Source organism: Oncorhynchus kisutch, linkage group LG23 (assembly GCF_002021735.2).
Source record: "Oncorhynchus kisutch isolate 150728-3 linkage group LG23, Okis_V2, whole genome shotgun sequence".
Classification (NCBI taxonomy): Eukaryota; Metazoa; Chordata; class Actinopteri; order Salmoniformes; family Salmonidae; genus Oncorhynchus; species Oncorhynchus kisutch.
This window is the reverse complement of record NC_034196.2, coordinates 40106208-40121042: the sequence shown is the minus strand read 5'-3', so window position 1 is coordinate 40121042 and position 14835 is coordinate 40106208. Positions and strand designations below refer to the sequence as shown.

Below are 14835 nucleotides of genomic sequence, written 5' to 3'. Positions count from 1 at the left end.
TGGCCTCTCCGACTGTTCTTATAGCGTTGTCCACATCTCTCTGTCCAGGCAGGCAGTTCACACTCCTGTTCAGGGCCTGGGATACAGCCTTGGCCACCTGTACACAACCAAACACATTCAAATAGAAGCATTTCGTAGGTGGATATGATGTTTCCTAAGGTCTTTCATAGAAGCACAGTCCTGACTGTTGAGGGGTTTACATTCTAATAGTGAGCTCTTTGTGTATTGGCAACAAATATCCAAAAGTATAGAACCTAACAGACTGTCTGACTGACCTGTGCCAGTCTCTGCTGGCTGTCAGGATCTCCCGGCTTGGCAATGGCTCTCTTGGTCTCTTCGATCAGATTGGCCGACTTGTCCATAACGTCACCAGCACAGTCCAGCATGGCGTTGCGGGCCTGAGGGTCGGCGGTCGTCGCGGCAACCCCACGGGCGGCCGAGGCCAGAGCGCGCAATGCCTGAGCCACGTCTCTGGCTGCCATACCTGAGAGAGAGGGGACAAAGCATGAGTACCATCTGTCTCCACTAGAGGGGCTCCTGAGTCTTCTTCCTTACTCCCACCAGATACATTTTTAGGCTGTCAGACACATTATATACTATACTCAGCGCACATGGCTGAGGGCTTCATGATTCTTTTATTATCTGAGCTACATTCTTTTTTTTTTTTCTCTTTTTTTTTACATACTTCAGTAAGTTACCTCTAGGCCAGGGCTCTCTAACCCTGTTCCTGGAGAGCTACCGTCCTGTAGGTGTTCAATCTAACCCTGTTCCTGGAGAGCTACCGTCCTGTAGGTGTTCAATCTAACCCTGTTCCTGGAGAGCTACCGTCCTGTAGGTGTTCAATCTAACCCTGTTCCTGGAGAGCTACCGTCCTGTAGGTGTTCAATCGAACCCTGTTCCTGGAGAGCTACCGTCCTGTAGGTGTTCAATCTAACCCTGTTCCTGGAGAGCTACCGTCCTGTAGGTGTTCAATCTAACCCTGTTCCTGGAGAGCTACCGTCCTGTAGGTGTTCAATCTAACCCTGTTTCTGGAGAGCTACCGTCCTGTAGGTGTTCAATCCAACCCTGTTCCTGGAGAGCTACCGTCCTGTAGGTGTTCAATCCAACCCTGTTCCTGGAGAGCTACCATCCTGTAGGTGTTCAATCCAACCCTGTTCCTGGAGAGCTACCGTCCTGTAGGTGTTCAATCTAACCCTGTTCCTGGAGAGCTACCGTCCTGTAGGTGTTCAATCCAACCCTGTTCCTGGAGAGCTGAGCTACCGTCCTGTAGGTGTTCAATCCAACCCTGTTCCTGGAGAGCTACCGTCCTGTAGGTGTTCAATCCAACCCTGTTCCTGGAGAGCTACCATCCTGTAGGTGTTCAATCCAACCCTGTTCCTGGAGAGCTACCGTCCTGTAGGTGTTCAATCCAACCCCAGTTGGAACTAACCCGATTAATTTTATCAACCAGCTAATTATTAGAATCAGGTGTGCTAGATGATGGTTGGAGTGAAAACCTACAGAACGATAGCTCTCCAGGAACAGGGTTGGAGAGCCTTTCTGTAGGCCAGGGTTCTCCAACTCTAGCCCCGGAGACCTTCATAGTTTAAATGTCTTCACTATTATTCTACAATGTAGAAAAAAGTACAAAGAAAAACCCTTGAATGAGTAGGTGTGTCCAGACTTTTGACTGGTACTGTAGTTCTCGTTGCCCTGGGTGACCAGTTTGTACACTACCGTAACTACCTGTGTAGTTCTCGTTGCCCTGGGTGACCAGTTTGTACACTACCGTAACTACCTGTGTAGTTCTCGTTGCCCTGGGTGACCAGTTTGTACACTACTGTAGTTACCTGTGTAGTTCTCGTTGCCCTGGGTGACCAGTGTGTATACTACTGTAGTTACCTGTGTAGTTCTCGTTGCCCTGGGTGGCCAGTTTGTATACTACTGTAGTTACCTGTGTAGTTCTCGTTGCCATGGGTGGCCAGTTTGTATGCTACTGTAGTTACCTGTGTAGTTCTTGTTGCCCTGGGTGGCCAGTGTGTATACTACTGTAGTTACCTGTGTAGTTCTCGTTGCCCTGGGTGGCCAGTGTGTATACTACTGTAGTTACCTGTGTAGTTCTCATTGCCCTGGGTGGCCTCACTCAGCAGCTGGGCGATGGCAGAGCTCACAGCCTTAGTGCTGCTGCCCACGTCCTGAGAGCACTTCTCCAGCTGCAAAAACACATACAATAAGACACAATGCACATACTTCCACTTGTATAATTCTTATCTTCACACAGAATTTAATTAAATAAAGTAACATGAGTAGGAGTGAGTGGTCAAGAATCCTAATTATGCCTAATTACATCAGGTTTCATTTTACTGACTGCTCTCACATACGAAGCATTGAGGGCCAGTTAAGTGCGTGTGTTTTTCGTAAGTGTCTGCACTGTGGTTGGAATTCTCAATGTCAAGTGCTTGTAATCATCATATAGGCACAGACCCATAGATGGGTGCTGAGGCATGATTCATGATTCTGTGGTGGGTGTTGAAATCAGCCTACCAACCTGATTCTGTGGTGGGTGTTGAAATCAGCCTACCAACCTGATTCTGTGGTGGGTGTTGAAATCAGCCTACCAACCTGATTCTGTGGTGGGTGTTGAAATCAGCCTACCTTCCTGCTGTGCATATGGCTACAAGTTTAGTTTAATTTATTAGGATCCCTATTAGCTACTGCAAATGTGCCAGCTACTCTCCCTGGGGTCCACACAAAACATACAAATACATGAAAGTACAGAACAGTAATAGACAACTAATTACTTACTAATTTATTACTAATAACTTCTAACTAGAAATAAAACAATAGTTTTATATATATATATATATATATTCATATTGTTATATACTGTACAGTTCAATCAGATTTTTAGAAATAGGAGAGGTGCTGTGATATGTATTTTATATCTGTTTTTTAAGCTAAACTTGCTTTTTGCCTGAGTAACATCTAGTAGCAGATCATTCCACCATGACATGACTCTATAGATAACTGAATAACATCTAGTAGCAGATCATTCCACCATGACATGACTCTATAGATAACTGAATAACATCTAGTAGCAGATCATTCCACCATGACATGACTCTATAGATAACTGAATAACATCTAGTAGCAGATCATTCCACCATGACATGACTCTATAGATAACGGAGTAACATCTAGTAGCAGATCATTCCACCATGACATGACTCTATAGATAACGGAGTAACTTCTAGTAGCAGATCATTCCACCATGACATGACTCTATAGATAACTGAGTAACTTCTAGTAGCAGATCATTCCACCATGACATGACTCTATAGATAACTGAGTAACATCTAGTAGCAGATCATTCCACCATGACATGACTCTATAGATAACGGAGTAACTTCTAGTAGCAGATCATTCCACCATGACATGACTCTATAGATAACTGAGTAACTTCTAGTAGCAGATCATTCCACCATGACATGACTCTATAGATAACGGAGTAACTTCTAGTAGCAGATCATTCCACCATGACATGACTCTATAGATAACGGAGTAACATCTAGTAGCAGATCATTCCACCATGACATGACTCTATAGATAACGGAGTAACATCTAGTAGCAGATCATTCCACCATGACATGACTCTATAGATCACGGAGTAACATCTAGTAGCAGATCATTCCACCATGACATGACTCTATAGATAACGGAGTAACTTCTAGTAGCAGATCATTCCACCATGACATGACTCTATAGATAACTGAGTAACCTCTGGTAGCAGATCATTCCACCATGACATGACTCTATAGATCACGGAGTAACATCTAGTAGCAGATCATTCCACCATGACATGACTCTATAGATAACGGAGTAACTTCTAGTAGCAGATCATTCCACCATGACATGACTCTATAGATAACTGAGTAACCTCTGGTAGCAGATCATTCCACCATGACATGACTCTATAGATAACGGAGTAACTTCTAGTAGCAGATCATTCCACCATGACATGACTCTATAGATAACTGAGTAACATCTAGTAGCAGATCATTCCACCATGACATGACTCTATAGATAACGGAGTAACTTCTAGTAGCAGATCATTCCACCATGACATGACTCTATAGATAACGGAGTAACTTCTAGTAGCAGATCATTCCACCATGACATGCCTCTATAGATAACTGAGTAACATCTAGTAGCAGATCATTCCACCATGACATGACTCTATAGATAACGGAGTAACTTCTAGTAGCAGATCATTCCACCATGACATGACTCTATAGATAACGGAGTAACTTCTAGTAGCAGATCATTCCACCATGACATGCCTCTATAGATAACTGAGTAACCTCTGGTAGCAGATCATTCCACCATGACGCTATAGATAACTGAGTAACCATTCCAACATGACATGACTCTATAGATAACTGAGTAACATCTAGTAGCAGATCATTCCACCATGACATGACTCTATAGATAACTGAGTAACCTCTGGTAGCAGATCATTCCACCATGACATGACTCTATAGATAACTGAGTAACCTCTGGTAGCAGATCATTCCACCATGACATGACTCTATAGATAACGGAGTAACTTCTAGTAGCAGATCATTCCACCATGACATGACTCTATAGATAACGGAGTAACTTCTAGTAGCAGATCATTCCACCATGACATGACTCTATAGATAACGGAGTAACTTCTAGTAGCAGATCATTCCACCATGACATGACTCTATAGATAACTGAGTAACCATTCCAACATGACATGACTCTATAGATAACTGAGTAACATCTAGTAGCAGATCATTCCACCATGACATGACTCTATAGATAACTGAGTAACCTCTGGTAGCAGATCATTCCACCATGACATGACTCTATAGATAACTGAGTAACCTCTGGTAGCAGATCATTCCACCATGACATGACTCTATAGATAACGGAGTAACTTCTAGTAGCAGATCATTCCACCATGACATGACTCTATAGATAACGGAGTAACTTCTAGTAGCAGATCATTCCACCATGACATGACTCTATAGATAACGGAGTAACTTCTAGTAGCAGATCATTCCACCATGACATGACTCTATAGATAACTGAGTAACATCTAGTAGCAGATCATTCCACCATGACATGACTCTATAGATAACGGAGTAACTTCTAGTAGCAGATCATTCCACCATGACATGACTCTATAGATAACGGAGTAACTTCTAGTAGCAGATCATTCCACCATGACATGACTCTATAGATAACGGAGTAACTTCTAGTAGCAGATCATTCCACCATGACATGCCTCTATACATAACTGAGTAACCTCTGGTAGCAGATCATTCCACCAAGACATGACTCTATAGATAACTGAGTAACCTCTGGTAGCAGATCATTCCACCATGACTCTATAGATAACTAAGTGAAAATCTGTTTATGGTTTGGGTACCGTTAAGGAACCCATAGTGTTGTGTCTGGTGAGGTATGTAGGTCTGTTTAAAACAGATTATACAAGTGGTGAGGCATTTTCAACACACAAATGTTTCTTAAAAAGACTAGAAGAGATGTACATTTTTCCTCAACTATGAAAAAGTGAACAATTTATGATCAATAACATCAAAGGCTGCACTGAAATCTAGCAATACAGCTCCAACTATTTGTATATTGAATTTATTAAGGATCCCCATTAGCTGCTGCCAAGGAAGATCGTGGGAGAGATGGGTTGTGTGTGTACACTTGGTGCTGTATAATATGCATACTGTTGAAAAAGTTGTGGTTAGCTTGTATGTACAGTACTGTGTGTTTGTGAAAATGTGTGTATTTGGGCATGTGCTTGCCATCTACCAGGGCAGAAGTGTGTGTGTGTGTGGTGTGTGGTGTGTGTGTGTGTGGTGTGTCAAACTTCCTGCTAGCCTATAAGCACAGTACGCATACGGCATATGCAAGGTGTATTGTGTGTGTGTGTGTGTGTGTGTGGTGTCAAACTTCCTGCTAGCCTATAAGCACAGTACGCATACGGCATATGCAAGGTGTATTGTGTGTGTGTGTGTGAGAGAGAGAGAGAGACTCTCACCGTCTCTCCGGGCAGGGGTTTGAGTTTGCCATCGCCAGCTGAAGCCTTGGCCTCCACCATGTCTTTCTCCAGGCCTCGGACCACCGTCAGAGCATTGTCGATCTCCAGAGGACCACATGCTTCCTGTGCCTGGATCACATGATAGGAAGTCAACACAGGAAGTGGGGAAAGGGAAGACAGAACAGAATAGGGACCCCATATTGAGCAAGACCGAGCCTGCTAAACCTCTAACTCTAGTGCTATATTACCGTGGTGTTACTCAAGTTAGCTATGGAGTGAGCCAATTCCAACTAGCTAAACTGCTAACACAGTGTTTCAGCTAGTTACGGAGCAAGCTACTGTAGCTAGCTAATTCCACAAACTAAACTGCTAATACAGTGTTTCAGCTAAATGGAGCAAGCTAGCGAGCTAATTCCATGAGCAAAAGCGCTAACAAGGTCAAACAACAGGTTCTTGTTGAGTGCGTTTGGGGGGTGTTTGGTACCTTCTGTGCAGCCGTGCGGAGCTCGGCAAGGGCAGTGGCCAGGTTCTTGGCACACTGGCTGAGTTGCATGGCAGAGGCCTGGTCGCCAATGGTAGGTACTGTGGCCTTGGCAGCCGTCACCATCTTGGCACCAGGCTGAGGGCATAGGAGTGGATGGAGGAAGGAAAGGGTTAACTTGTTTATTTCTACAAAAGGTGCATGCTACTAAAACATTGTTCGGGTGAAGTTTGTAATAAATCAAATTGGCTCCAGTAGATTTCAGAGGACAAGCTTCCTTGTTTTGTGTCATATTCCTTTTAGGCGGGCATCCTTCTTTGCGAAAGTATATCAGAATCAGGGGAAAAAACATGAGTGCAGGGCAGAGATGAGGGTCTCACCAGGAGGAAGTTCTGGCCGGCCCCGATGAGGGTGAGCTGGGCACTGGGGCTGTCGGGCTGGGACTGGCTTCCACGCACTCCCTGGACCAGCTGAGGAATCTGATCTGCCACCACCTGACACACACCAACAGATCGGACACTTAATGACACTATCAACCAACCAATCAAATGGAAAATGTGTAGTTCGGTCAGGGTAAAAACAATAACATACACACACACTATCAAAATCACAATGCTCTATTCTCATTCTTACAGTGCAATGAAGCAATCACTGCTCACAGGACTGCATACATCACTGCTCACATCACTGCATACATCACTACATACATGACAAATCACAAGCTCAGTGTATAGAAAGGGGATATTTCCACACTCATGTTCAGAGTACAATGAAGGACACCTGAAATACAATCGAACTCAGAATGGCAAAGTCAAAAATATTTTCTTTGAGATTTACTACAGTAATTGTACCCCTGAGAGAGAGAAAGAAAAATAGAAAGAGGGAGAGCGAGAGAGAGAAAAAGAGAGCGAGAGAAAATTAGAGAAAATGAGCAAAGGCATGACACTCGTACTCATTGACCTATGCCTGACCCCACAGGACCAGAAACCAGGAAGAGAGTGATGGTTGGGGTTGTCATGGCAGCGGAGCTCTCACCTTGCAGCTCTGGACGAGCTGCTGCTGGGCTGCTGGGTTCTTATTGGACGAGGCGGCGTGCTGGGCGGCGGCTATAGTCTGAGTGGCGGCCGCGGCGGCCTGCTTGGCTGCGTTCTGACAGGAAACGCAGTGTGAAAAATAAAAGACGGTCAGTTTAGTTTCAACTTAGGTTTCCAAACCAATGTGCTTGATAACTAACACCAGGGTTGGTTAATTTCAGCAACGCATACATTAAGGTTCAGTTTTTAATCAAATTTGTCAAATGCAAGCAACAAAACAACCTTAGAAATCATGAAGCTGCGCACAAATAACCAAAATGACAGGCTACTTTGACACTGACATCAATAAAAACAACTTTGTCTTGAATCCATCAATAGTGAGCTGTGTGTGCAGACGCACATAATTGTAGGCTACAACCTGAGGAGGAAATTATGATCCTAAAAATGCTTTCCAGTTTCACTGACTCAGCCAATGATTCACCGGTCACTCGTCGGTGATGGCTGATGCGTTCGTGCCAAAAGCCTGCCTCTCTTGTTTTACTTTGTAAACAATATTTGGAAGTTGATCTAATATTTTGGTAGCCTACAGAATACGGATTTAGCCTCTTCTCTTTTCAGCAGTAGACATTTGCTTTCCAACCTGTGATTTCCCACGATTGTAATATTCTGGATGGCTTGTTTTGCTGTTCACTGACAGATTCACTGCCAGTCATAAGTTCTGCTTAGGCAAGTCAGACAGTCATAAGTTCTGTTTAGTTCTGCATCTTGCCTATGTAATTCGGCCATCGCTCATTCATATATATCTTTATGTACTTATTCACCCCTTTACACATGTGTGTATAAGGTAGTCGTTGTGAATTTGTTAGATTACTTGTTAGATATTACTGCACGGTCGCAACTAGAAGCACAAGCATTTTGCTACACTCGCATTAACATCTGCTAACCATGTGTATGTGACAAATAACATGTGATTTGATTTAGACAAGTCAGACAGTCATAAGTTCTGCTTAGACAAGTCACGGCCATTCATAAGTTCTGCAAACCTCCCTCGCAGTTACAAAGCTCTTTTGTGGGCCTACGATATCACTTAACACTAGGGCAGCATCCCAAATAGCACCCTGTTTCCTTACATATGGCTCTGGTGAAAAGTAGCGCACTATGGGCCCTGTGGGCTTTGGTCAAAAGTAATGCACTATATAGGGAATAGGGTGCTATTTGGGACGCATCCTGGCACCAGCAGAGGTGGTTGTATGGCAGAGAGAGGTGGTTGTATGGCAGAGAGAGGTGGTTGTATGGCAGAGAGAGGTGGTTGTATGGCAGAGAGAGGTGGTTGTATGGCAGAGAGAGGTGGTTGTATGGCAGAGAGAGGTGGTTGTATGGCAGAGAGAGGTGGTTGTATGGCAGAGAGAGGTGGTTGTATGGCAGAGAGAGGTGGTTGTATGGCAGAGAGAGGTGGTTGTATGGCAGAGAGAGATGGTTGTATGGCAGAGAGAGATGGTTGTATGGCAGAGAGAGATGGTTGTATGGCAGAGAGAGGTGGTTGTATGGCAGAGAGAGGTGGTTGTATGGCAGAGAGAGGTGGTTGTATGGCAGAGAGAGGTGGTTGTATGGCAGAGAGAGGTGGTTGTATGGCAGAGAGAGGTGGTTGTATGGCAGAGAGAGGTGGTTGTATGGCAGAGAGAGGTGGTTGTATGGCAGAGAGAGGTGGTTGTATGGCAGAGAGAGGTGGTTGTATGGCAGAGAGAGGTGGTTGTATGGCAGAGAGAGGTGGTTGTATGGCAGAGAGAGGTGGTTGTATGGCAGAGAGAGGTGGTTGTATGGCAGAGAGAGGTGGTTGTATGGCAGAGAGAGATGGTTGTATGGCAGAGAGAGATGGTTGTATGGCAGAGAGAGATGGTTGTATGGCAGAGAGAGATGGTTGTATGGCAGAGAGATGTGGTTGTATGGAAGAGAGAGGTGATTGACCATCCATCTGATATTTATTTTTATGTAGCCTTTATTTAACTAGGCAAGTCATTTAGAACAAATTCTGATTTACAATGACTGCCTACCCCGGCCAAACCCGGGCGACACTGGGCCAATTGTGTGCCGCCCTATGGGACTCCCAATCACGGTCGGTTGTGATACAGCCTGGAATCAAACCAGGGTCTGTAGTAACACCTCTAGCACTGAGATGCAGTGCTTTAGACCGCTGCACCACTTCTTACTTATTTGGCTGTTATGGGAAGCCACTTGTGTGGTTGCTATGAGAAGCAGAGATTATGTTTTTTTTTACTTCCATAAAAACCAGACTAACACCGAGAGACTAAGATACGTTTTCACTCTAGAGCTCTTGGGTAAGAGGCTTGAATCGGGAGTATATCCGCCTGTTTAAATACCAAGACCCACCTCTTCTCCTAAAATTGCCTCAAACTTTTTACATCATAAACGGTTTTATATTCATGATACTGTCTTATTGATATTGCTGGCCTTAATAAAAAATGAATTTTCACTCTAAAGTGCCCTTTAACTAGAGCCTGTTTGTCGTGGTCAGGTCATGTGGTCTTGAAAAACTCCTGGCCCAAGTAGTAATGTTAAAATATCTAAATGGCCATACAGTTTGAAAGTCAGCATTTCCCCTAGTTTAATTTCCAGGCGGAAAGTACCAGTCTCTTTTAAGCAGGGGGGTGTAACAAAGTTAGGAGGGGGGCCCACCCAACCCAATCTTTATAACGACGGGAGAAACACTGGTTGAGATCCAGTAATATCAGGAGAAGGATGTCTGACTGTGTCCTCACCTCCAGCTTGTTGACCAGCCTCTTCTTGATGGCATTCTGGGCAGCCGCGTTGGTGGCCATGCGTAGGCCCTCTGCTGCCTCCCTCAGTCTCTGTTGCTGCTCCTCACTGTCCGGGTTGGCGGCTGCGCCCTGTACACACATCAGCACGGTAATGTCACGAGTGGGATCTGAACCCCGGTCTCCCGCTGGGGAAACCAGCATCATAACCATTAGACCAAGAGGATATTCAACCCGCATGCGAGCGCACTGAGGATGTTGCTAACTAAATCCTCAATAGAGCAGACTTAAACAAGACTAAACAACAATAAAACATTTAAAACACACACACAGGTCCTAAACTGAGGCCTCGCCATTCCTCCAGCCTCGCTCATAAATCCTCAACGATGGAATGGGGGACAGGATGGGAACAGTAGGTCATGTGGAACAGACCATGGTGGAATGGGGGACAGGATGGGAACAGTAGGTCATGTGGAACAGACCTTGGTGGAATGGGGGACAGGATGGGAACAGTAGGTCATGTGGAACAGACCTTGGTGGAATGGGGGACAGGATGGGAACAGTAGGTCATTTGGAACAGACCTTGGTGGAATGGGGGACAGGATGGGAACAGTAGGTCATTTGGAACAGACCTTGGCGGAATGGGGGACAGGATGGGAACAGTAGGTCATGTGGAACAGACCATGGTGGAATGGGGGACAGGATGGGAACAGTAGGTCATGTGGAACAGACCTTGGTGGAATGGGGGACAGGATGGGAACAGTAGGTCATTTGGAACAGACCTTGGCGGAATGGGGGACAGGATGGGAACAGTAGGTCATGTGGAACAGACCATGGTGGAATGGGGGACAGGATGGGAACAGTAGGTCATGTGGAACAGACCATGGTGGAATGGGGGACAGGATGGGAACAGTAGGTCATTTGGAACAAACCTTGGCGGAATGGGGGACAGGATGGGAACAGTAGGTCATGTGGAACAGACCATGGTGGAATGGGGGACCGGATGGGAACAGTAGGTCATGTGGAACAGACCATGGTGGAATGGGGGACAGGATGGGAACAGTAGGTCATGTGGAACAGACCATGGTGGAATGGGGGACCGGATGGGAACAGTAGGTCATGTGGAACAGACCTTGGCGGAATGGGGGACAGGATGGGAACAGTAGGTCATGTGGAACAGACCTTGGTGGAATGGGGGACAGGATGGGAACAGTAGGTCATTTGGAACAGACCTTGGCAGAATGGGGGACAGGATGGGAACAGTAGGTCATGTGGAACAGACCATGGTGGAATGGGGGACAGGATGGGAACAGTAGGTCATGTGGAACAGACCATGGTGGAATGGGGGACAGGATGGGAACAGTAAGTCATGTGGAACAGACCTTGGCGGAACAGGGGACAGGATGGGAACAGTAGGTCATGTGGAACAGACCATGGTGGAATGGGGGACAGGATGGGAACAGTAGGTCATGTGGAACAGACCATGGTGGAATGGGGGACAGGATGGGAACAGTAGGTCATGTGGAACAGACCATGGTGGAATGGGGGACAGGATGGGAACAGTAGGTCATGTGGAACAGACCATGGTGGAATGGGGGACAGGATGGGAACAGTAGGTCATGTGGAACAGACCATGGTGGAATGGGGGACCGGATGGGAACAGTAGGTCATGTGGAACAGACCTTGGTGGAATGGGGGACAGGATGGGAACAGTAGGTCATTTGGAACAGACCTTGGCAGAATGGGGGACAGGATGGGAACAGTAGGTCATGTGGAACAGACCATGGTGGAATGGGGGACAGGATGGGAACAGTAGGTCATGTGGAACAGACCATGGTGGAATGGGGGACAGGATGGGAACAGTAAGTCATGTGGAACAGACCTTGGCGGAACAGGATGGGAACAGTAGGTCATGTGGAACAGACCATGGTGGAATGGGGGACAGGATGGGAACAGTAGGTCATGTGGAACAGACCATGGTGGAATGGGGGACAGGATGGGAACAGTAGGTCATGTGGAACAGACCTTAGCAGCCTCCACCATTTTGGCCGTGGCGTCTGCCAGGAGCTTGGCGGCTGACAGCAGCTTGCGGGAATTCTCCAGGTCCGACTCGCCCTCTGCGTCCATCTTGATGGCGTTGACCAGGTCCGAGGTGGCCTGGGCAAGGATGCGGGCCTGACGCACCATCTCACCTGGAGAGAAGGGAGAGAAACACCAGTCAATGCAGTTTAAATACTGATTTATTCATCTAGTTTTTACTGAAGTTTAAATACTGATTTATTCATCTAGTTTTTACTGAAGTTTAAATCCTCATTTATTCATCTAGTTTTTACTGAAGTTTAAATACTGATTTATTCATCTAGTGTTTACTGAAGTTTAAATACTGATTTATTAATCTAGTTTTTACTGAAGTTTAAATACTGATTTATTCATCGAACCTTTATTGATTCTGGCCCTAGGAAAAGGGCAACGGTAGGAGAGCCAGCATTTTGATCTTTCCTTAAATAAACCTCTTAAATCTTCAATGTCAGGGAGTATTTTACCAACAAATAGTTATACAACAATCCACTTACAAATCATATTTTCATATTAAAACAAGTCAAATTATACTTATTTTGTACTGCTATTTGGAAATAAAGACAAACATTTGAAATAGCTTTTTGCAAATAGGATGCCATTTTGAGATGCAGACTCCAGAGACATCTCACTTGCTCCTTTTTTCAGGTTCATATACAGTCAATAAACTAAGCAGACCAGACCCAGCTGCTACCGCATTGCTGCCTATGGGAGAGCCACCCCCTTAAGCAGACCTGAACTGTGACCATTTTCTTCAATGGTAAAAGGCATGAGTGGGACATCTTTAATCCACCATCTATGCCATCTCACTCCAATAAGCCCCGCCCCTCCCCTCCCATCCCCCAGCCTACCGGCATCTCCCATGGAGCTGAAGATGTTCTCGGTGACATCCAGGATGCGGTCGGTGGCCTCTCCGTGGCGCCCTATGGGCTGGCCTCCGTGGGCGTACTGCTTGATGTGCTGCAGGAGCTCGTTGAGGGCATGGGTGACGCCTGTGGCGGCGGCGCCCACCTGCTTGAGGAGCCCCTCATCGCTGGTGGCGCCCTGCGACGCATCCACACAGCCATCCACCGATTTGGCAACCAGCTTGCCTGCCTCAATCAGCTGCTCCTGGCACACCGGAGAGCTGATGGTGGGAGCGACCACCTGGAGAGAGAGGGAGAGGGGTAAGACAAAAAGGGATAAGGGGAGAAAGGAGAGAAAAAGCAAAGGCAAAGATAGGGGTAAGAAAGGGGGAGAGAGATTTTCATACCGTTCCTGTACAATACAGGGGTATACTGTATTACCGGCAGTGCTCACCAGGGGCACTATTTCTTTCCAAATGTTTTGTATTTTGAAGCATAAAACAAATTTAGCAGGGATCTTGATCCAGGTGGGGATTGATTATCTCTGCTGGAACCAAGAAGCTTGATCTTTCCATCAAGCCGCTTAGATAGCTAGTTAGCAAACCAAATGCATAGCTGGAGCCCCGAGCTGGATATCATTTATCTGACACATCTTAGATAGTTAACTTAACAGTTATAACAGCTCCCGTGATGCAGAGATGCACCCGACCTTTATGGGGCCCCCAATTTTCAGTATTGAAAGAAAATACCCCTGTAAACGGTATTCCGTCCAAGTCTAAATGACAAACATGGGACAATAGATGGTTAGTGTGTGGTAAAAGATGTTGGGGTTCTCTTCTCTTACCCGGGTACAAGCCACCAGTTGGGAGGTGGATAGGGCACATTGGGTCGCCGCGGCGATGACGCGGTTCTGGAGTGCAGAGTCCTCTGTCTTCTGGGCCACGTTCTTTGCTTTGAGCACCAGAGCGGCGGCGGCGTTAGCCACGGCTTTAGCCAGCTGCATAAGCATGTCCTGAGAACGGCAGGAATGACACAGGCTAGTTAGCATGCTTGTTAGCATGTAGCATAAAGTAAATTAAGGCATGCTTAAGTGGAAGGAGAAAATATCATTGACAATTCCATACCAGGCCCATAAACGAGGCTCTGTTTTGATTGAGACTGTGGTTCATTGTGAGTATCTTTAGCTTGAATACCAGACTGTTTCTGCTTTAGTTAACTTGTTGTTGTTGTCGTAGCAAAGAAGACAACAGTGTAGCATTGTTGAGAACAGAAACAGTGTGACACCGAGGTTATATAGGGTGAAAAGATTGTGGGTCAACTATGGAACAATTATTTTGGTAAGAATTAGGATCAATTTAATTATTCTGAAAATAATTGTCCTCTTCAGGAAGAGTACTCAAATGTTAAAGGTCCATTTTGGAAAATTAAATTAAGTAAAGAGATTAGAGAAATAGCCTCTACTAAAGGGGAAAATTAGAGACTTTTCCAGTTTTAAAATCTGTCCTGCCAAACACACCACAGCTTACAGTCTGACCTGAATTCAGTGGTAGCCAGTTTTAGCACA

General features: G+C 45.6%; 1 protein-coding gene across 2 annotated transcripts in view; it reads right to left on the bottom strand.

The window, feature by feature from the left end:
- tln1 (talin 1) overlaps positions 1-14835 on the bottom strand; it is a 135978-nt gene that overhangs the window by 52618 nt on the left and 68525 nt on the right. For both annotated transcript variants that reach the window (XM_031802434.1, XM_031802435.1), the window contains exons 19-29: positions 14116-14283; positions 13278-13572; positions 12376-12542; positions 10354-10482; positions 7578-7691; positions 6923-7036; positions 6546-6680; positions 6062-6190; positions 2090-2192; positions 276-484; positions 1-97 (exon numbers count right to left, since the gene is read on the bottom strand). The exon at positions 1-97 is cut by the window's left edge and continues 23 nt beyond it. In XM_031802434.1, coding sequence (XP_031658294.1) covers positions 1-97; positions 276-484; positions 2090-2192; positions 6062-6190; positions 6546-6680; positions 6923-7036; positions 7578-7691; positions 10354-10482; positions 12376-12542; positions 13278-13572; positions 14116-14283 — 1660 coding nt within the window. The remainder of the gene's footprint in view (positions 98-275; positions 485-2089; positions 2193-6061; positions 6191-6545; positions 6681-6922; positions 7037-7577; positions 7692-10353; positions 10483-12375; positions 12543-13277; positions 13573-14115; positions 14284-14835) is intronic.